Genomic DNA, 25,126 nt, shown 5'->3' on the forward strand with positions numbered 1-25,126 from the left:
AAAAAAGTTTTCTAAAAAACAAATACCAAATGAACTGAGGAAAAATATCAGTGTCAATTTTTTAAAAAAAGGAGATAAAACAGATCCAAATAATTATAGAGGGATCAATCTATTACCAACTGCCTTGAAAATCTGTACAAACTTAATCAAGATATTATAAATGAATCTATAATATTAAATGATGAACAACAATGATGCAATATTTGCAGTGAAACAATATAAAAATCAAAAGAAAAAAGAGCTGAAAAAGTTAAGATCAAATAATTAAACACTACTATAGAAATGAAGACTTTTAGGAGACAACTGCACAGGCAAACAGGAAAAAGGAATGGTAAAAGCATGTTAATAGCTTGCAAAAAAAGCATAATAATGAGACAAACAGAATGGAAATCAAATACAAGACGACCATGAAAATAGTGGAGACATGGATTGCAATAAGTAGTGTTACAACAACAGGTCTAAGAACTAAGGTGGAAAATGAAATTTTCTTACTGTTTATTTCACACCCCCAGCACTTGAGAGAAGGAGGAAATCTCACTGTGAGCCTGATTTTTCTTCAGGCATTCCAGTTTTCCTATTATTGCCACAGATCTAAGACCTAAGGTGGAAGATGAAGAAGTTTGCCTACTGTTTGACCCCCCCCAAGCTCTGAGTAGTCAGTCTCAAACTGTGGGCCTGGTTTTCCCTTCAGGTGTTCCAGTTTTCCTATCACAGATATAAAACAAACCTTGACCATATTTGATAGTAAATTAGATGTCTGGATAATTCATAGACTATGTATTTGCCACTTTAAATGGACTTAAGTCTCCTGCTGGAGGGCTAATAACAATAATAATATGCACAAGTCAACCTATTTGCTGACTTGTGTAAATGCTTAATTATAGGCTTAACACGAGATTGCCACAAGTGGCAATTTTGTGTTAAGCATAAATTTGGCCACTGGGATGGATTACTTCATAATAAGGTTCATCTGTGATCTTTTTTTAATCCATGGAGCTGAGTTAGTCTCAGATTGTGGCTTTGGAGGTTGATTTTCTCTGCACAAACAAAGCTAACCTCATATCTGGTAATAATTACATGTATATTGTAAAGGTATAAAAAATGAATTTGGGTAATTTGTGAGTTTACACCTTTATCATCCGAGCTGGATACAGTTTGCTGGCAGAAGGTTGTCAATAAATAACACAGTGAATGAAGTGTTACAACTTGGGATGAAACTAAAAAATCATGAAAATATCAGTAAATATTAGTATCAATAATAGAAAGACAATAAGATCATAAATGGTGTTTACTTAATTTCTTCATGCACCTGTAAAAAAGCATCAAATTAAAGCTTCACCATGTTGCCATACTTTAACTTGATGAATATTATCAGAAACATTAAAAAAAAGATAAACATGTGCATTAATGACTAAATCTGTTCTTTGTAAGCATAACAACAAGAAAGGTATAATACCTGAGGATTATGGTCATAAATGAGGTTCATGTTGATTCTATGAACTTTCATGATTTGTAATGCCTTTCCAAATTCCAATCTGCAAAACAAAAATATACAATTTAAGATGTGGTTGTAGAATTCTCTGACCAACTTGTGTTAAAACAATGCCATACAACATCTTTGAGGAAGATATATACTGATCCATATACAATCAACTCCACCAAAGTAAATACCATTACAGTGAACAGCAACAAACTTGCAAAAAAGTCTACAGCAGGGGTGTTCAACCCATCGATCGCGGAGCGATTTTTGGTCGATATCTTGTGTATTCCTCCTTACTTACAATTTTAATTAAAATTGGAAACAATATTTTATTTATCATTATTTTGTATTATTTTTAATTCATTTTAAGTATATTGCTATTGTTTATTTATTTTTTGTTAAAATTGTCAAATCAGTAATTTTCTTATAAGTCCAGATAAAGGAATTAATTTGGATCAGTGGAAGTCAAACAGCGAGCCGAAGGAATACGCTTATAAGTAAAGTTAAAAACTCGATTGTAGCTTAAATATTCCAAAGCACATTACATCAATTTTTTACTTAGGTTAAGTCCCATGTGAATATTGTAAAAAAATTAACTTTGTCTCGGTATAGTTTGTATTAGATGTTTTAGCAAATAACTCTTTTGAAGCTAACTGTATATATTGCTTTAATAAGAATATGTTAGAGTGTTAAAAACAAAGGCAATGTTTTTGTCACCGAAGCTGTACATGGCAGCTTCGGTGACAAAAACATTGCCTTTGTTTTTTCTCCTCCGCTTTCTTTTGATTGTAAAAGGTGTGCCGAACTTGAAACTTAAGATGAAAGACTCATACCAATTCTTTGGGGGTTGCCAAACTTCATGCGAGGTCTCAGAGGAGGGCCTAATAAAAAGGGACTGAAGCAAGCAGAAGGGGTCCCGGTTCCAGAATTGCTGTCAGAGAGGAGGCTGCCTGGTCCAGAGTTGGTGTCAGAGAGAGAGACTGCCTGGATCCACATTGCTTGAGAGAGGAGTTTCTCGCTTCCAGAAAGGAGCTTCTCGGTTCGAGATTACTTCTAGGCCACAGACAAGGTTTCAAATTACCGAAACGAAGAGTTTCCAGGTCAGGTTAATGTCAGACATTCACCAGTGTGTTGTGTTTTCATTACAATTTGATGAATCAAATGACTTCACTGATATTGCTCAGTTAATGCTATTTATTCGCATGGTATTTCAAGATTATTCAAGTAAAGAAGAACTTTTGAAAATTATACCATTATTGGGAAGGACTAGGGGAGAAGACATTTTTTCAGCATTTGATGAATTTGTGAAACAACACAAACTTCCTCTTTTTAAACTTGTGTCTATTACTACTGATGGTGCTCCTGCAATGATAGGTAATAAATCAGGCTTCATTTCATTATGTAAAAATGATGACAAATATCCAGATTTTTAACGTACACGTTATTATTCACCAACAAGTACTGTGTAGTAAAAGATTAAACACAAAAGATGTTTTGGATATTACATTTAAAATTGTAAATTCTGTTCGAGGAAAAGCTCTGCAATGGCGGTTATTTAAATTACAGGCAGATGATGATAGGGAACTTCTGTTGTACAATAATGTTCGCTGGCTCAGCAGAAGTCAATTTTTAGAAAGATTTCTTGTATTAATTAACGATATAAAAATTTTCTTGATGAAAAAGGAGATATTTATCCACAATTGAGTGATAAAAGATGGTTGTTACACTTATGATTTTTAGCAGATTTCTGTACGAAATTAAGCTATTTAAATTTAGAGTTACAAGGTAGAGATATAATAAATTTAGTTTAATCCTTTATCCAAGTGTGAGCAAACAAAGTTTGCGCCTGAAAGTATCTTCAGGACTGGGGTAAGGACGACTCCTTGCTAAGGAGTCGTCCTGGTGTTGCACCACCTTACCCCAGTCCTGAAGATACTTTCAGGCGCAAACTTTGTTTGCTCACACTTGGATAAAGGATTAAACTAAATTTATTATATTCTAACCAAGCAAAAAATAAACTTTCAAGGTAGAGATAAAAATTTAATTGACATGTTAAGTTCAATAAAAACTTTCCAACAATACTTACTTTTATTAAAGAAAAATTTAAATGACTGTGAATTTAGACAAGTCCCATATTTATTAAAATTTTTTGAACAAAATCAAGAAATGCTTCGCTATGATTTAAAAGAATTTATTCGTGAAATAGAATAAGTTGAGGAAGAAATAAATTCAAGATTTAAAGATTTTAATAAAAATGAAATGATTGCATCTTTTATCAATAATCCATTTCAAGAAAACTTGAACATCACAGAAATTTCAAATAAAATTAATGGACTCTTTGATATAAACCAAGCTGAAGTAGAACTTGAGATAATAAACATTCAGAATAGTTTACATTTCCCCCCCCCCACCCCCCCCCCCCCCCACCCCCCCCCCCCCCCACCCCCCCCCCCCCCCACCCCCCCCCCCCCCCACCCCCCCCCCCCCCCACCCCCCCCCCCCCCCACCCCCCCCCCCCCCCACCCCCCCCCCCCCCCACCCCCCCCCCCCCCCACCCCCCCCCCCCCCCACCCCCCCCCCCCCCCACCCCCCCCCCCCCCCACCCCCCCCCCCCCCCACCCCCCCCCCCCCCCACCCCCCCCCCCCCCCACCCCCCCCCCCCCCCACCCCCCCCCCCCCCCACCCCCCCCCCCCCCCACCCCCCCCCCCCCCCACCCCCCCCCCCCCCCACCCCCCCCCCCCCCCACCCCCCCCCCCCCCCACCCCCCCCCCCCCCCACCCCCCCCCCCCCCCACCCCCCCCCCCCCCCACCCCCCCCCCCCCCCACCCCCCCCCCCCCCCACCCCCCCCCCCCCCCACCCCCCCCCCCCCCCACCCCCCCCCCCCCCCACCCCCCCCATGTTTTAAGATCAAGTTTTACATAAATATTCTTATTATAGTTATTATTTCTTTATTTTGTATAAGGTTGTATAAATCTCATCTTGGCCTATTCTTCAATTTTTCTTAACCTTTTCTTAAGTATGCTTGCATAAATCTTTCTGAGATACTCGGCAGAATAATTCCTTTATAATTTGATGAAAGCTTTATTCTAAATCACCTGAAATTAAATTAATATCATCTCTGCCAGCTGCCTTTCAACACTGCACATTTTGATGACTTTTCTACCTCAAGCACTGATGTGGACTCCTGATAATATATTATCATTACTTCAGTTTTTATGTCATCTGTCACCTTTATGATATTTGATTCCTTTCATGGTGCTTTCTTCTCCATTTATAAAATGTCTTAATAGCTTTTAGTTTCATTCATGGTATTTATCTTCAACATCCTTTCAGAATCTTCTCATAACTTTAGTTTAGCTATGATTACACATAACTTAGCTTTCCTGCATTTTCTAAGAGCATATGCTGAATTATTAGCAAGAAATTTTAATATACCATATTTTTCGGACAATAAGATGCACTCCAAATTTATGAGACAATATTTAGAAAAAAATATTTTATTATATAACGATATTTACAAATTCTTACTTAATTTTTATTTATTGTTACAATCATTTATATTAGCATATTCAGTTCATCTTCACTCTCGGTACTATCACTCGTCTCGTTAATCACTGTTCATATTACTTTCGTCTGAACTATTGTTGTCACCCCCTTCAAAAACTGTCATCTTCAGTACCATCCATCGCATTACTTATCCCACATTTCTTAAATGACTTTATAATCGTCTCTTCTTTCACAGCTTCCCATGAATTTTTCACCCAGGTACATACTTCTGAAATTGTTGGCCGTTTCATACGTCCTGTTGCTGTAACATAGTGATTTGGCTTTGCCATCCATTTGTTCCACTCTTCCTGCATAAAATGGTTTATTAATTGATCCATCCAAGGGTTGTAATTGACTGGTAAGGCCTCCAGGAATGACAGCTAATTCTGTATTCATTTCTTTTAGAAGCGTCTGATGATTCTGTTTTATACGCTCTGAATTGATCCCACATTAACATCACAGGCTTTTTAAATAATGCACCTGGACATTTTGCCCATATTTTCTGTATCCATAATTTCATTCCTGTTTCGTCCATTCAGCCTTTATCTTGAACGTGGATAATAATGCCACGAGCAATTTCATCTCTCAGTAACGTTTTTCTCTTGAAGATTAACATCGGGGTAGTTTTGTTCCATCCAAGCAACAAGCTAAAACTATGGTACAGTGAGTTTTTTTGTGACCTGTTGTTTTGATCACTATTGATTTGGTGCCTTTTGAATCTACAGGAATATTAAAAGTTAGAGGCATTTCATCCATGTTCGCAACTTGATTAAGCTCAAAGTTAAATTTCCTTTTCGCTGATATGACAAATCTATGGAATTCTTTAATTTTAGCTTCATAGTCAGTGGCATTTTTTTGGTTTTTGTATGCATGCATAACCCGTATCTTTTTATAAATCTAAAGCACCAAGATGGTGATCTGGTAAAATCTAAAATTCCATTAGCAGTTACCCATTGTTTTGCTTCAAAAATTATCATTTTCGTAGAAACAGATATTACCATGTTTCGATAATTTGTTACCCAATTTTTCATTTGTACTTCTAATTTTGGCCATTTTTCTAGGTGCAAATGGAATGTTTTCTCGTGCTTACATAGCAGTTTTAATTGTTCCTCTTGTTTTCTCCACTCGCGAACCATTTTTTCTGTTGGTGGTGGACCAAAATGTCTTTCTGCTGCTCTGTTTCCATATTGTTTTGCATAATTTATCACACTGAATTTATAACTCACGTTATCTGAAAGTCTTTTTTTTTGTTTTACACTCATTTTTTCTAATTTTAAGATAAAAATTTTAACGACTTATAAAAAATAATTCAAATGAACCGTACAAAAGCACATATGTTTACACACTAATGACTATTGACGATCTAAATCGGTGATTCACCCACATGCAGTGAGATAACTTAGGTACCTACCTTCAGTGGCGTACTTAATAATTTTATGACATATTGCGCAAGTAACTGAACTTTGCTAACAGCTTTGGTACGCTGTAAAGATTCGTATTTTAATGTTACCTTTGGACCATAAGACGCACCCCAATTTTAAGTTGATTTTTCTATGTAAAAAAATGTGTCTTATGGTCCGAAAAATACGGTAATTTCTTTTTCATGGACTGCTTCTTCAATTTCCTATGTACACTATGGAATTCTGATTTTTTTTTTATCTTTGTAGACAATTTTGCTGGCCTGATAAGTGAATCTGACAATGTACTTGCTCTCCAACTAACAGGCTGTAGGTTCAAATCCTGCTGGGCACAGATCTTTAAGATGAGTATGAAATTCTTCACTTGGTGAGAGACCACAGTCTCACTTACTGCAGGTCTGAAGAAGGTTTGAAAATGTTTCATGTTTGGTATTTAGAGTGGGTTTTTGAATTATTTTAAAAGAAATTAAAAACCCTTAATCCCTTCATTCTTATCAAGTCTACTGGAAAAGTTTACAGTGATTATCTCAATCCAGATTATAGTAAATATATGGTTATACACCATTTTGCAAAATGTGACTTCAACCATACATTTAGTTCTTGGTATTTCTATTTAGTCCACTCACAGTATTAGTGTACTATAAGCTTATAACTTTTCATGTTAGGACACCCACACACACCCACACCCACACACACACCCACACACACACACACACACACCCAAATAGACTAAACATGCTTCTTGTGCTGAGTTGAGTTATTTGAGATTATAGCCAAAGCAACTAAGGCTAAGAGACTGGTGCATTGTGTCTATAAATTGTACATTCTTCTGGCCACATTGCCTGTCCTGCAGGCAAAAGTGATGAAAAGTTCTTTCCCTCTTTTCAGCTGAAAGTGGGTTAATGGGTCTTGATAAAGGTAGTTCACATCCTAGACAGGATTCAAATCCAGGTCTTTCCAACCAAAGGGCATTGTCAATACTGGCTGAATTTCAATATGGAGGCTCTCCTGAGGAAGAATAAGCTGGGTTCAGGGTAAACAGTCAAGGAATCATGGGAAAATAAACAAGGATCTGTATTTAAGTTTCATAAATCTGGAAAAAGCACATAACATGACAAGAGAAAAGCTGTTCAAAACTAGTTATATGGTGTATATGGAACATTACACAAAGTGATATAAACCTATACTTAAGTTGAAAATCAGCAGGTAGAATCAAAGAATATGCAGGAAGAACTGAAGTAAACTCAGGCGGAAAACAAGAGTGCTCTTTTCACAGTCATCCATCACTTTGATGGAAGATATTGTGAAGGAAAGTGGCAGATTATATATGGCAGATTTATATGGAATAAGAAATCAGCAGAACACTGAATGAGCAGTATAAAAAAGGTTCAAATTTTAAATTCACGAATCTGAGAGTTGATCAAAGATTAGAATACCATACTGTTCTGAGATAAGTTCCAGAGGTGAACAAATGGCATCAATAGCAGAGTCATATTAAAAAATAATCTCAGAATGGAACATAACTTATTAGCATTCAAGAATATGCAAGCAGAAATAATGTAAGATCACTTACATTATTTAGAGAATGGGAGAGCAGGGGTTAGAAAAAAACAAGCATCTGATGCCATGATGGTAGAAAAGCAAAGAGGATGACCAAGATTGAGGTGGATTGATGTGCAGTTAATAGCAGTCAAGATCTGAAAATATTGGAGATATAAATAACAGCTTCATTTGAAAGAAAAAGTATTGCAGAAATCTAGTAACAATGTAAACTTAATTATGTAATACTATCATGGTATCCTGAATCTCCTAAGGCAGCGTTTCTCAACCTTCCTAAGCCCAAGGACCAGTAAAATGCCTAAAACAATTCTACGGACCACTAAATTACAGAGGCGTAGCTGGGGGGGGATCTGCCCTGGGCAGCACTTTTTTGGCATTTAAGAAATCTTGTCATACTGTCAATGGCAATAAAACTATATTGTTGTTCACTTCAACCCTCTTTTATTATTCGTCATTTTGCCGCTACAAATTTAGCGGTGGAATGATGAATAATAAAAGAGGGGGGAAGCGAACAACAATTTAGTTTTATTGCTTCTGCCTTTAAACAGTCTGACGCTATTTGTTGGTTTTTTTTTAAGTCTCCGTTTGATTTCAATAACTTTTAATTATTTATTCAATTTTAATTTGTTTTGTTTGGATAATTAAAAAATATATATTTATTTAATTAATTTTAAGTCTGCCTGCAGACCACAGGTTGAGAAACACTGTCCTAAGGTATACATCAGGAAATAATGAAATTCTTAGAAGTATTATACATACATAATAGCATATGCTTCTCATAGTACAGATATATGAGAATCAAATTTCAAGCAGTATGAACATATTAATGTGTTGAACAAATGCATTAAAGGTATCTTGTAATTATTATTTGCATATTATTGCACAATATAATGTCTTTAATATACAGTTACACCCCAAGTTATGTAAGTAAAAAAGTTTAGAAAAAAAACGAGCATCTGATGCCATGATGGTAGAAAAGCAAAGAGGATGACCAAGATTGAGGTGGATTGATGTGCAGTTAATAGCAGTCAAGACAAGAAAATATTGGAGATATAACAAATAACAGCTTAATTTGAAAGAAAAGTATTGCAGGAATCTAGTAACAATGTAAACTTAATTATGTAATACTATCAGGGTATCTTGAATCTCCTAAGGTATACATCAGGAAATGATGAAATTCTTAGAAGTATTATACATAGATAATAGCATATGCTTCTCATAGTACAGATATATGAGAATCAAATTTCAAGCAGTATGGACATATTAATGCTTTGAACAAATGCATTAAAGGTTTGTTGTGATTATTATTCGGATATTATTGCACAATTTAATGTCTTTAATATACAGTTACACCCCAAGTTATGTAAGTAATGCATTCCGTAAACCTTTACGTAACTCGAATTTGTAAATTACATACATACAATAAAATGTTCAATGGCTACTCATACCGCTGTCTTACATTAATTTTTTGGCCATTAATCAGATATTTTCCATTTTTAATATTTTTCATTTTTGGGGTGATTAAAAAAAAATCAATTGTATTTGAATAATATACATACTGTAAATATGAAAAATACATAATATAAAAGAATATAAAAACAAACTGAAATACAGTAAAATCTCTCATAACCAGCACCCAATTAACCAGCAATAACAAAACAATGGCACTTTCGAAGGTCTAAATTTAAACCCAAAATTTAAGCCATTGGGATAAGAAAAATATGCAATGGGCTTGCATGATGATGATAAGGAGGAGGATGAAGATGAGGATGATGACACACAGACCAAGAAAGTTATGTGGAAGGCAGCAGACGAAGAATAGCAGACTTTCATAAGATTTGCCAAGCAATGTTAATCTATGTCAGCACATGATGTTATGAAACTTCATTGTATACACAGTCAATTTTTAAAGCTCCGGCGACAATCCTGTAAGCAGGCAGACATTAGAAGTTATGTTATGTCATCACACTAAGAAATTCACAACTTTCATTTGATAATTTGTACTGTAATTTTTAAATGCTGTTTAAATTTGATTTTGTGAAATATAAAATTATGTGTATATGTTTTAAATTTTAAAAAATCCGCACGATTTTTGATGTTATTTATTTAATTATGGCCAGCAGATCAGAAAACACAACCAACGAACTTCACATGCTGCAATTTCTACAGATGATATCACAAAACATGAACAGGTAAGTTCTTGAAATATACATTCAATTATCTGGCAAAATCTCGAATCCGGAATCGGCGAAGTCCCATTGTTGCCAGTTAAGAGAGATTCTACTGAATTCACTTTTCAAATAAAAAAAATGTCTTGTGACAGCTAAGTTGGCTGTTCTGGGAAGTTTCCCTTAAGAATAGTGAGATAGTTCTAGGAGGAAGGTAAACAACTTTTATGTCAGGATGAAAGTCATCCAACTCTTTTGGGTGACCGGGAACATTCATTGTCCAGGAGGAGAAGCACTTTAAATGGGATTTCTTACTCGGCACAATATTCCTTCACCTGGTGAACAAAATGGTCATTGAACCAGTCTACGAACAGTGCATACATAACCCAAACCTTGGTGTTGGATTACCAGATTACGGGCAGCATACTCGCGCCAATGTTCTTAAAGTAATTGCAGACCTTTGTTTTTTAGATTTATTACCAGTGCATTCGGTTTTGCATTTGCATTCCATTTTAAGGATAAAAAAACAATGAAACTAGCAGTGATAACAAGTGACTGAACTAACCGTGCGAGGCATCTACTACTGTACTGCAATATGGCTGTCAAAAATGCACCTGCGCAAAGCCACAAACATGTTCATACACGCTAGTAGATTTATTATGCAACTGCGAATTTATGTAAGTCGCGTGTTACATAACTTGGGGTGTAACTGTATATAGTCTTTTCTATTCAAATTGATTAAAATAATTAAAACTTTTATTTATATATAAATACTGAATTTTTGAAGATGATAGTGAGACATTTATGATATATAATAAATTTAGTTTAATCCTTTATCCAAGTGTGAGCAAACAAAGTTTGCGCCTGAAAGTATCTTCAGGACTGGGTTAAGGTGGTACACACCAGGGCAACTCGTTGCAAAGGTGGAGCAAGCTACCAACACTCCTATCCTAGTATCTCCTATAATGCAAAACACATCTCCTTGCGGATATGTCTATTGTTATGCATTAAGGGAAGGGCCACTACCCAGACCGGTTTCGACCTTTATTGAGGTCTCTTCAGTGGGAGCCAGGCCCAAGTGGAAAATAAACTTTCAACATCTTTCTCTAAATCCAGAGTAATTTATTAAAAAAGGGTGGCACACCAATTGGCAATTCCTATAGGTGGAGATCCCCATTCAAAACACAGTTGACATTTTCAACGATTCTACCTATTTTCATTGTCTTTGTCTTTTTATTGCTGACCTTCATACCATATCTATTACAACAGATATTCAGTTTAGTCAGGGAATCTTGCAAAAATGTAGTGGATTTATTTATAAGTATAACATTGTCCGCATAAAGCAAAGTGCTGACATTAACATCTCCAATTCTGATATCACGTTTAATACCACTTTCCTTTATAATGTGATCCATATATATAATGAATAACAGAGGGGATAATGTACATCTTTGTCTCACACCAGATTTAACATTAAATCATCTTCCTTTACTTCCTTCAATTCTAACTACTGACTTACAACAGTCAAATAAAGACTAAGTTCCTTGATATAATGCTCCATTGACCCCATATAGCTGTAACATTTTGAATAACCTCTCTCTTGGCACCTTTTCATATGCCTTCTCCAGATCTACAAAACTTAAATACAGATCTTTGTTATATTCCCATGATTTCTCCACTATTTGTCGTAAAGTGAAGATCTCATCCTGACAGCCTCTATTTGGCCTGAATCCAACTTGTTCTTCACCAAGCTTTTCTTCCACAATTCTTCTCAACCGTTTCTCAATTATACTGGCATAAATCTTTCCTGGAACACTCAGTAGGGAAATACCTCTGTAATTCTCACATTCAGTTTTATTTCCCTTTTATATATGGGTACTATTAGAGCTCTACTCCAATCATCAGGAATTCATCCCTCTGTGCAGGCCTTCTGAACTATGCAGTGCAGCCACTGTAAGACCTTTATACCACCATACTTCAGCATTTCTGGTCGAATATCATCTACTCCTGCTGCCTTTCCACATTTCAAGCCTTTGATGACTTTCTCTACTTTAAGTATGGATATGTATTCCTGACTGAATGCCTGTTGAGTGTTTTTTACCACTGTGCTATCACTGCTTATTTCATTTAGCAATTTTTTGAAATAATTACTTGATACTTCAAATATCTTTTTCTCCCGTTTTCATGTCACCTTTATCATCTCTAACTTTTTACAGCACTCTTTCCTCCATTTCTAAGCTTCTTCAACAACTTCCAGAATATCTTACCACCTTCTTGATATTTATTTTCTATGCTCTTGCCAAAGTCCTCCCATGACAGTGTTTATCTTTCTTACATTTGTCTCTGTATTCTCTAAGAGCACAAGCTGACTTATTTGCAAAGAACTTTTGATACGCTTTCTTCTTTTCCTTCACTGCCTCTTTAACTTCCTGTGTCTGCCATGGAGTTCTGATTTTTCTATCCTTGCAGACAACCTCACCACATGCCTCTCTTGCTGAATCAATCAGTGTTTTCTTCAAGGTTTGTCACTGAATCTCCAATAAAAAATGAACGAGTTTGAGAACAGGAACCAAACCTTGGAAATTCAGTGGCAAGCCCTGAAGAAAACATTGATTGATTCAACCAGAGAGGAATGTGGTGGGGTTGCCTGCAAACATAGAAATATCAGAACTCCATGATGGACACAGGAAGTTAAAGAGGCAGTGAAGGAAAAGAAGAAAGCGTGTTGAAAGTTACTGACAAATAAGCAAGCTTCTGCTCTTAGAGAATACAGAAACAAATGTAAGAAAGCTAAACACCATGTAAAACTAGCTGAACAAAAGTCATGATAACATAAAAAATAAATATCAAGATATTCTGGAGGTTGTTGAAAAAGCTGAGAAATGGAGGAAAGAGTGCTGTAAAAGGAATTGATAATATGGAGGTATAAAAGTCTTATAGTGGCTGCACTGCACAGTTCAGAAGGCCCGGACAAGGGGGGATGAATTCCAGGTGATTGGAGTAGAGCTCTCATAGCACCCATATATAAAAAGGGAAATAAAATAAAATCTTACCAGGAATACTGAGTGTTCCTGGTAAGATTTACACAAGTATACTTGAGAAATGGTTGTAGGAAAGCTTGGTGAAGAACAAGTTGGACTCAGGCCAAATAGAGGCTGTTAAGATCTGATTTTTACTGTATGATAATTGAGAAATCATGGGAATATAACAAAGATCTGTATTTAAGTTTTGTAGACTTGCAAAAGGCATATGACAAGGTGCCAAGAGAAAAGCTATTCATAATGCTACAGTTGTATGGGTCAATGGGGCATTATATCAAGCAATACGTAGTCTTTATTTGTTGTATGTCAGCAGTTAGAATTGAAGGAAGTGCAGGAAGATGGTTTACAGTTTAATCTGGTGTCAGACAAGGATGTACATTATCCCCTCTGTTATTCATTATCTATATAAATCACATTATGAAGGAAAGCAGTATTAACACCCAACCGGCCAGGACGTCAATAGACATCCAGGTAAATCTGGATATGATTCTGTAACACCTATTGAATAACATGGATAAGAAATGCAATTTGGTGTCACTATTTATCCAACTTGGCCAGTAGGGGTGTTAAACCCAGTGGTGAGCTATAAGGTGCTTCCCCGAGCCGTTTGTTAATTTTTTCTCAAATTTGCGAGTCCCTTGTTCTTCTTGTTTACTTTTTTATTTGTTTTTCCAAAAAAACAAACATAATTTTTTGAAATATATTAAGTGACAAACTCATACGGTAACCTAACAGAGCGATTTATTAAATAAAATATTATAGTTACTGTTACCACCATTTTACAAATAAGAATTCACTTTTGGTAATCCCATATAAATAAATAGGACTATAAAATAATGTCCATTGATTGGTACAGTTGATTATCACTTGAAGTATAAAAACAAAAGAGAAATATAACGTACTTCAATATTATTGTGTTTAGATAATATTTATTTATTCTTTATAGATTGTTTGTCATAAAAACTTCTATCGCAAACAAAAGAAATTTATTTTGTTTATAAAAAATGCAGACTATTTCATATGTGCGATTATAAAAGATTTTATTCTTATTATATTTTGATAGTTAAATAACGTTTTTCTTATGTAAGATAAATTAACACAGATGATTGTGTGCAAATATTTCATGTTTAGATCATGAAATATTTGTTTAAAAATGATAGCATTTACGGGTTGATTGTCCTCTCATACTTTTTGATTGGCATTTGCACACAAGCTGTATTAATAAAAGTTTTTGTGTGAAATACAGCTTTTTTTTCTCGACGGTGTGACCCCCTTTTGTTAAAATTTCCATAGCTCACCACTGGTTAAACCCGATAACAGTATTGCAGATGTTGATCTCAGCTCTTTATTTTATGCAGATGATGTATACTTTTAAATAAATCCAGTAAAAGTATGCAAGATTCCCTGACTAAATTGAATAACTATTGTAATAAATTTGGTATGAAAATCAGCAATAACAAGATAAAGACAATGAAATCATGAATGGAGAACCTACAGAATAAGTAAAATATTTCAGCTACTTAGGCACAATTTTTAGTGAAGATGGTAAATTAAATATGGAAATAGACAACTGAATCAACAAAGCCAGTAAGGAAGTCAACTGACAAAATTTCTATCTGAGTATATAAACTGAATAAATTTAAAACACTTGACCAAAGACTAGAGACCACAGATATCAGAGTCCTGAGAAAGATTAGGGGCATAAACAGCAATATTATATTAAAAAACAAGGATATTAGGAAAGAACTTGACATTGTCAGCATCCAGGAATGCATTAGCAGAGCTAATCTCTGGTGGTATGGTCATTTAAACAGAATGGGAGAGGAAAGATTAGCAAAACAAGTGTTCTGTCAGGTTGGCAGTCAAAAGACCCAGAGGAATAACAAGTTGTAGGTGGATTGACACAGTAAAAAGTGCCTTAGAAGACAGAAATATAAGATGTGATAATGTTGCTGTCTTGACAGGTAACATACTTATTTTCAGGAAAATTGTAGATAGGAAGTTAGTAATGATGTAAGTTCTTCATGTAGCACTATCATAATATCCTGTACACCCCTTGAGGGTACATGTCGGGAATTTGATGATGATGACAAGCAATTTTTTACTTTTCTTAAATTATTTATTAAAGCAGATTATAAATAAAGAAAATTTTATCTGGCTTCTCACATCTTCAATTTTATCTCTTTACTCAATTTTATTCAATTTAAAGGAAACTTCTTCAAACTAAAAGTAGCCTCTGTTGCATCTCACATCTCATTCTTTGTAAATAACTTGAAAGCTGTGAACAACAAACTAAATCTGTCAACTTTATTTTTTGACATATTTAAATGCAGTTACCTTTCAGACTATTTATCTTTAAGTTATATTTTATTTTTTTTAATCAGTGTTAGAGGGTGGTCTGAAAAGTTCTTGGCCTAAAAATGAAAATGAAAATTATTTTTATTTTTCAACATATCTCTCTCTTAAGACTAATACATTTATTCCAGCGATGCTCCAGCACCATTATCCCATCCCTGTAGTGGTTCTCAGTAAGATCTGCAAAATACCTCTAAAGCTGCAATCACCTCTTGATTTGAAGAAAAATGCTGACCAGTGAGGAAGAGTTTTAGTTATGGGAAGAGATAGAAGTCAGAGGGAGCCAAATCTGGGGAATAGGGGTAGATGTTCCAACAATCCATAGTGCAGATCTCTTAATTTTCCTATAGCCGAAACATCTTTGTGGGCAGGTGCATTGTCCCGATGAAAGATGATTTTTTCCTTCTACAAACTGGGTCTTTTCACACAAATTTTTTCGTCTAGTCTGATTATAAGAATGGAATAATATTCCCTGGTTATTGTTTTACCCTTTTCAAGATAATTAATAAACAAAATGCCTTTAGCATCCCAAAACACTGATGCCATGGCCTTTCCTGCTGATGGAACCAACTTTGCCTTCTTTGGCACTCAACAACCTGCTTCTGTCAACTGTTTAGACTGCTGTTTGGATTCTGGTGTGTAATGGTGAATCCAAGTCTCATCCATAGTAATAAATTGACACATAAAATCAGTTTTATTCTTGTTAAAATGCTCCAAGCACTGTTCAGAGATTTTCATGTGAGTGCGTTTTTGATCTGCTGTGAGCAAGCATGGCACCCATCTTGTGCACAGCTTTTTCATTTGCAATTCTTCATGCAAAATATATCCTACACATTCTTTTGAAATGCCTATATTCTCAGCAATTTCATGCACTCTGACTCGCTGGTCATCCAATACCATATCGTGCACTTGATCAATGATTTCTGGTGTTGTTACACTTTTTGGACGTCATTAACGTGAATCATCTTCAAGGCCGGTACGGTCACATTTAAACTCGACAGCCCATTTCTTAATTGTCGAAAATGAAGGAGAAGAGTGCCCTTAAACTTTTATGAACTTCAAATGAATTTCTTTTGGCGCTAAACCTTCTTTTACAAAGAATTTTATAACTGCACGATACTCAATTTTATCCATTTCAAGGGATACAGACAACACTTTTGCTTCAGGCAGCTGTATAAAACAAACTACTTGATAGAATGACTTGCAATTTCACATGGATGCTTAAGACATATGTACAAACTTTGAAAAAAAAAATCTTGCTGATAGTGTTGCCATCTATTGGTGAGACTGAGAACTTTTCAGACCACCCTCGTATTTTACCTGAGAAAGGTTGCAATCCTATATTCAATAGTACATTACAGGATAGACTAAAGGATAGCAAATCTGGAAGCCCTGTCCTGAGTTCAAACATTAGTTTTTCTAGCCATTTTGGGTCTTCAATAATTATGGTGTTTGTTTCACACCAGGGCAATGAAATTCATCTCTCCCCTAAGGGCATTCAAAAACATCTATATCCACAGTAGGATTTAAACTAGTAACCTATGAAAATAATATCTACTGAGCCAAATGTTTTGAAAATTGAATTTTATTGAATTATAAGTGAGTAACTGAAAATTACTCACTTATCCAAAAGCTTGCATATTCTAGAAAGGAGAAGTGGTCTGGGATGAATAGTTTCCAAATTTCCTCTAGGCATCTGTAATATAACTTTTGTATCCTTTGGATCTGAAATCACTAATCTTGATCCTTTTTCAAGTTTTCTAGGTGAATCTTCAGCTGCTTCTATAGATAAGCCTTTCAAAACAGCTGAAAATATTCAATGTTCCATTCATAACTTATTGTTAAAAACATATCTAAATGATAAAATAAAGTATTTTTTAAAATATTATCAAGTAATAGTATAATTTCTTTTTTTGTGTGTGTGTGAAATCAAAAGTTATGAATTATTATTCTAGATCTAAGGTTAAAGAGTTTTAAGCTTGGTGTATTTACATTTCTACAAAAACAAACTGGTAGTGTGATTCAAGAAAAAATCCATTATTAAGAAGGGAGACACTGCTCTTATCAATCATCTGCTCAAAACTCTGGCCTTACCCATTTGTGTTGGCACTCCCACTGAGTCTGTGGGGTAGTGCCAACATTAGAACCCAGTGGTAAATAAATGGAACATATTGTAATAAAAAATCTCATTGAGAAGTAGATGGCTACAGCTTCCAGAGTAGTGCTAAGTTGAACTGACCAAAAAGGGGTGGGCAGCAAGGACAATGACCACTCCATGAGTAGATCTATGCCCAGTTCTGTCAATACAAAATAGAGTAAAATGACTTTACTTATTTAAAACCCAGTCAGGTGGGCTCCTGACTGGGTTTTAAATATGTCTCTGCAGATAGGAACAGACAGGTTTATGTTTCTGCAGAAGGACATTGATATTATCAATATTCATGAGAGTTCCACTGTAAAAACTTCCGAGTTTACTTTTGTCCAGCGTGTGTTTGTCATTTATTATAGGAAGTATGGGAAGTAAAAATGTTTAATACATCCGATATATTTTGGTCATTTGTTGCATTTACTTTAAATTCAGTGAATGCAGCAGTACTGTATTCACTGAATTTCATTCAGCAGGATTATTTTTTGAAGTTATTTCAGGAATAATAGCAGCTGATTAATGCACTCCAAAGAGAAGTAGACACCATAAAGTTCAGGTATGCCAAAAAAATGGATGGCGTGACTAGATATATGGGTATTTGTTTCTTTTGATATTTTTTTTAACTGCCACTTAGTATAAGAGAATTTCAGGGTTGGTGTGGTGGCAGCAAGTTTCTTCTTTTCATCCTTCCAAGGAGTAAGCTGGATACTCAAACTTAGGTATCTTCAAAGTTGATGCATTTTGATGAAACAATAGGAAATTTATTAGTTGTTACATTAAGTAAAAATACACCTGGCTTCACTACCTCAAATGAAACTGATGGCTTCTTCAGGGTTAAAACCTCAAAAACTATAAACAGATGAATCATTAAGTTGAATAAAAATTGAAAAACTGTTACAATACAACAAATAAGTATATTTATGTTAGACAATTAATGTGAAAACACAAGACATGCATTAGCTGTCAGCAGTTAATTGTTGACAACTAATGTATGGTTCGTTTGAGCATTGTTTTCTGATTATTTAGCTCTTGGCTAACTCACTATTAAGCTTAAGGTTTAGATCCTTTTGAGATTTGAAATTCTGATGAAATATTAATAATAAAATTTAAAATGGAGTATGTAACACTAATTCAAATGAAACAGAAATTAAAACAAAAAAAAAATAGAATTCCAATAGCTAGATGATGATAATAAAGAACTTTATCTCATCTTCTATGGTATTTTGCTGGCACTTGGTTAGTCAGGTGTACAGCATCTACTCTTTAACAAGAGATGTGAGTTCCCTCACATAGTTTTTACCATTTTTTATAGCTTGAATAAACATGCAGTGACCAGCATCCCAAGCTTTAAGATCATCTACAACCAACACTGATGTCCATATTATCCTTCAATGGGATAAGGATAACCTGGTTGTCTTCAATGACACTAAAATGCAGTCATGCCTTTCCTCTCACAAAAGCATTTTCAGCTATTTGCCTTATCCTCAGTAATGCATAAACCACCAGACCGAATCAGATATCTCATTTTGGACTGCCATTTACCTCTATTATGCCTTCACTTTCTGTTGGGCCTGTTAAAGCAAGAGCAGCATCTGTCCAACATCTCTTCTTCATAATAACAGCAAACACAATGGGTCTGCTTCTCCTCCTCATTTATCCGATCTCTCTCTGTCCTCTGGAACGGACTTCCTCATAAAGTGTTTTCCAACAACTACAAACTCCAACTTGTCAATAAAAATGTCAATGGATTTCTTCTTTCTCAATTCTCACCTGTGACCTACAAACAGCACATGAACTAAAGGTTCTTTTACCTCATATTTATTTGAGGAAAAATTAAAAAAAAAAAGTCCTTGAATTGTTCTTGGCAATGTGAATGCAGACTGCCATTTGGGAAGTCCTGGTTTAACTTCTGTTACTAGGACACTAACAAACAGGTGTTTGCTAACATCAAAATTCATTGAAATCCATCAAATATTTAGTGCCAGCCACCCAATGCTATATTAGATTACATGGCTCTATATAAGTTACCATCTATTGTACTTTGTGCTCTGCAAAGAATGTCATTAAATTTCTGTTATTAATGAAACAGGAAGCCTACTCCCGTATACGGGAATAAAAAAGCGTTAACTGATTTTTTTTTTTTTTTTTTTTTTTTATGAAACAGGAATATTTAAATGATAAAAATCCATATTCTTGTAGAAAGATTATCACCAAATGATAACCATTTGATACTGTTATGATTGTTGGAAATTCTGAATTTCAGTCTTGAGATTAGAACGTGGATCTAAAAAAGAAAAAAAAAGGTGCTTCCCATTGGGTGTATTATTAGTATATCAATGCTAACAACCCAAACATATCATGGTAATTAAAAAAAAAACAACAACCATATATTACTAGAATGAACCTATTATACAGAAAATATATTTGTATTATAGAATAAAACTGCATAATAAAAATATACTTATTATTTACCAGGCAAATCCACATCTATTAACAAACAGCGCAAACTGCATTCATATGTTGTCAGAAGCAGGAATTCATCATGTAAGCAAAAGGAAGTGCAATTTGAGCACACAAGTTTATTGTTGCAGTATAAACGATGCCTGTCTGTAAGTCCTAAAACAACATCCTAATAAAGATATAAAGAAATGTTTATACTATTTTAAATGAAATTTTAAAAAAAATTAAAATTAGATAAGTGATTATAGACAGTCCAACTTATGGAATGGGTTGTGTTCCACAGGACCATCCATAAGTCAAAACAGATGATAAAGCTGATCATATCAAACAGAAGTAAAAGAAATTTAAAACATGAAAAGTATATTTTATAAAAACAGAAATTTTGTAAATAGAAACAATGGTTTATTACATATACATCATTACACTGAAGTGCCATTGGATTAGGGATAGCTATCTAGTAACGTGTAGGACCCCCCTCTGGCCCTGATAACGGCTGCCACACGATGAAGCAAGGACTCCACAAGCTTGCAAAAATGTTTCACTGGTATGGCAATCCATGCATCTTCCAGAGCTGCCCACAATTTGCATAAGTTCAGCAGTGATGGGACATGGGCCCCTAGAACACTCTGTTCGATGGTATACCAAGATTTTCAATAGGATTAAAATCAGGGCTTCTAGTGGCCACTTCATTATTTCAAAGTCAACAGAATGCTCCTGGGAATCAGCTGTAGCCTGCCTGGGCCTGTGAGATGAACAGTTATCTTGCTGGCAGATGCCATCTCCATTGGGATGCATGATGGACATAAATTTCCAAATGGTCGGCAATGAATTCCACACACTGAGTCATTGGTACACATACCAAAGGTCCCAACTGAAGACATCACAGGCCATCAGTGAGCTGACACCAGCATGTGTAGTTCCGACCTGACTGCAGGATCCATGGGGTTGGCTCCATATCCTCAGTCTCCCCTCGTTGCTATGAAGTTTAAATTGTCATTCATCACTCCAGGCTACACATCGCCAATTTCCAATTGCCCGGTTTCGATGTTCTTTAGCCCAGGCAAGGCAAAAAGTCTGGTGTCATGACATTAGAAGTGGAATATTGCACTGACCTTGCATTGACTTTCTGACTAGAATCCTCATTCAGATGGGAGATGATTTGTGATAATGTCTAGCCACTATTGGTCTGTATGATGCAAGTCAGACAGTGAAGCCCATAATCATTCAAGGCTATTGAAATTGACAAATTGAAAAAGTTGCCTTTTTCAGTTTGTCAAAGTGCTTGTTTTTCAGAATTTTCATATTCCTGACACACTCTTGAAACTGTTGTATGAGAAAATCCAAGTTCATTGACAATTGCTAGCCTGGTTGGCTGAGTGGTTAGCGTATCTGCACTCTAGCCAAAAGGCTGCAGGCTGGAATCACACCATGGGCATGGATGTTTGTGATTGTCCATCAAAACACTAGTTGAGGTGGCGTAGATGATGATAGTTGTGGTTCATTGTAGTTAGTGGTGGAGAGCCACAGAGTAGGTGACCTCCCTCGTTGAGTATAAAGACTCATCGAGGGAGGGCACATAATAATAATAATAATAATTTTGGTTACATAATAGTAATAATAATTTTGGAAAGGGGTGCTTAAGGGTCAAAGCTGTGTAACTGAGAGGAGACCTCCACATAGCCTTTAAAGGAATGTGGAGAACCGACCAGGGCTTCTGACCTAATCTCCAATTTTCATCTTCTCGTAGTGCACCCAACAGGGTGCACTACGAGAAGATGGGCTGGCAATTTGGGATTTGACCGACCAAATTGTATTCTTATTGGTTAAACCAAAATAAAAAATGATGGAATGACATGACAAAATTTCATTCCGGCTGGGGCATCGCCCGGTCAAACAAGGCCCCATTGTTTTCGCCAGGTAACCAGGGCGAAGAGCAAAAAGTCAGCTACTGGAACAAATCTGAAAACAAATCCCAACTCAACATCACCAGAGTTAAACATCGGTACTATCAACATAAAAAGCCTGAATGGCAAAGAAATGGAGCTAGCTGAGGAATTAGATAAGTACCAGATCGACATAATAGGGGTGACTGAAACAAAAAAGACAAAAACTGGTGAGATCTTTCTGAGCAATAAATACAAAATGTTATATTCAGGCAATGACAATCAAGGAAAAGAAGGAGTAGCCATAGTATTCAACACAAAATACGAGGCTAATCTTCTTGAATGGCAGTCAGTCTCAAGTTATGTCGGCAAATATGAGACTGGTGAAATGGACAATGAGACTTATTTGTGCCTATGGTCCCACAGAAGGTTCTATTAAGGTAGAAGTGGAGGAACATTTTGAGGCTTTAGAAAAAGCAACTGACACAATGAAAAAAGAAAAGTTGGTCCTTGTTGGGGATCTAAATAGCAGAGTAGGAAATGATTGTCAGGCATACAAAAATATTTTGAGAAAATTTGGAGAAAAGAGCAAAGCTAATAATAATGGCAAATACCTGTTGGATTTCTGCTCAGGACATTGACTGGTTATTACTAACACCGTGTTCCAACATAAAAATGTGCACAAATTCACATGGAGAGAAGAGGCAAGGAATAAGAAAAGTGTCATGACAATGTTATTGTTGATAGTTATGTTTTCTCCCTGGTGCAGGACACCAGAGTGTACAGAGGATTTGAAATTGGAAGTGATCACTATTTAGTCTTGAGCAGGATAAAATTAAATTTCATACTGAAAAGAATAACATGTAAGAAAGTTTTAAAGCGAATAAAAGTTGAGCACTCTCAGATGTGAACTGTAGATTAAAATACACAAAGATTATTGAAGAAAAAATGAAAGAGTTTGAGAACAGGAATCAAACCTTGGAGATTCAGTGGCAAACTCTGAAGAAAACATTGATTGATTCTGCCAGAGAGGCATGTGGTGAGGTTGTCTACAAGGATAAAAAAATCAGAACTCCCTGGTGGACACAGGAAGTTAAAGAGGCAGTGAAGGAAAAGAAGAAAGCATATCAAAAGTTCCTGTCAAATAAGTCAGCTTTGCTCTTAGAGAATTCAGAGACAAATGCAAGAATGCTAAACACTGGGTAAAACTAGCTAAACAAAAGTCATGGGAGGACTTTGGCAAGAATATAGAAAATAAATATCAAGAAGGTGGCCAAATATTCTGGAGGTTGTTGAAGAAGCTTAGGAATCGGGGAAAGAGTGCTGTAAAAGGAGTTAGAGATGATAAAGGTGACATGAAAACGGGAGAAAAAGATATCCTTGAAGTATGGAGTAATTACTTTGAAAAACTGCTAAATGAAACAAGCAGTGATGACAGCACAGTGGTAAAAAACACTGACCAGGCATGCAGTCAGGAATACATATCCATACTTGAAGTAGAAAAGCCATCAAAGGCTTGAAATGTGGAAAGGCAGCAGGAGTAGATGATATTCGACCAGAAATGCTGAAGTATGGTGGTATAAAAGTCTTGCAATGGCTGCACTGCGTAGTTCAGAAAGCCTGGATAGAGGGACGAATTCCCGATGATTGGAGTAGAGCTCTCATAGTACCCATATATAAAAAGGGAAATAAAACTGAATGTGAGAATTACAGAGGTATTTCCCTACTGAGTATTCCTGGCAAGATCTATGCAAGTATACTTGAGAAACGGTTGAGAAGAATTGTAGAAGAAAAGCTTGGTGAAGAACAAGCTCGATTCAGGCCAAATAGAGGCTGTTAGGATCAGATCTTCACTTTACGACAAATAGTCGAGAAAGCATGGGAATATAACAAAGATCTGTATTTAAGTTTTGTTGATTTAGAAAAGGCATATGACAAGGTGCCAAGAGAGAAGCTATTCAATACGCTGCAGTCATATGGTGTCAATGGGGCATTATATCAAGCAATACTTAGTCTTTATTTGAGTTGTAAGTCAGCAGTTAGAATTGAAGGAAGTAAAGGAAAAATGATTTAATGTTAAATCTGGTGTGAGACAAGGATGTACATTATCTCCTCTGTTATTCATTATCTATATGGATCACATTATGAAGGAAAGTGGTATTAAACATGATATCAGAATTGGAGATGTTAATGTCAGCTCTTTGCTTTATGCGGAAGATGTTATACTTATAAATAAATCCGCTAGAGTTTGCAAGATTCCCTGACTGAAGTGAATATCTGTTGTAATAGATATGGTATGAAGGTCAGCAATAAAAACACAAAGAGAATGAAAATAGGTAGGATCGTTGAAAATGTAAACTGTGTTGTAAATGGAGAACCTGTGGAACAAGTAAAACATTTCAGCTACTTAGGCACGATTTTTAGTGAAGATGGTAAATTAAATATGGAAATAGACAACAGAATCAACAAAGCTGGTTTGGTAGGAAGTCAACTGAATAAATTCATATGGAATAAGAGAGAAATTAGTCAGTTGACCAAAGACTAGAGACTACAGATATGAGAATCCTGAGAAAGATTAGAGGCGTGAACAGATGGCATCAATGGCAATATCATATTAAAAATGAGGATATTAAGAAAGAACTAGACATTGTCAGCATCCAGGAATGTTAGCAGAGCTAACCTCAGGTGGTATGGTCACTTAAACAGAATGGGTAAGGAAAGATTAGCAAAACAAGTGTTCTCTGCCAGGTTGGCAGGAAAATGACCCAGAGGAAGACCAAGATATAGGTGGATTGATACGGCACAAAGTGCCTTTGACGATAGAAATATAAGATCTGGTAATGTCGGGGTCTTGACAAGTAACAGACTGATTTGGAGGAAAATTGTAGATAGGAAGTTAGTAATGATGTAATTTTTTTCATGTAGTACTATCATATCCCTTACACCCCTTGAGGATACACGGCAGGAATTTGATGATGATGATTATGCAATAGGTGAATCTGTAACATTCGTTAGTAGAATGCATATTAATTTCTCAGAAATTAAGCTGGTGATAAAATTTACAGTC

At 35.7% G+C, this 25,126-nt stretch overlaps 1 protein-coding gene across 2 annotated transcripts in view; it reads right to left on the reverse strand.

The window, feature by feature from the left end:
* Nucleotides 1-25,126, reverse strand: part of Elp1 (elongator complex protein 1) — a 215,592-nt gene that overhangs the window by 124,734 nt on the left and 65,732 nt on the right. For both annotated transcript variants that reach the window (XM_090400177.1, XM_090400176.1), the window contains exons 17-19: nt 20,189-20,345; nt 17,193-17,376; nt 1,457-1,535 (exon numbers count right to left, since the gene is read on the reverse strand). In XM_090400177.1, the coding sequence (XP_090256303.1) occupies nt 1,457-1,535; nt 17,193-17,376; nt 20,189-20,345 (420 nt within the window). The remainder of the gene's footprint in view (nt 1-1,456; nt 1,536-17,192; nt 17,377-20,188; nt 20,346-25,126) is intronic.

This window comes from Typopeltis vanoorti, chromosome 11, assembly GCF_054136105.1.
Source record: "Typopeltis vanoorti isolate ZY-2024b chromosome 11, IOZ_Tvanoo_1.0, whole genome shotgun sequence".
Lineage (NCBI taxonomy): Eukaryota > Metazoa > Arthropoda > Arachnida > Uropygi > Thelyphonidae > Typopeltis > Typopeltis vanoorti.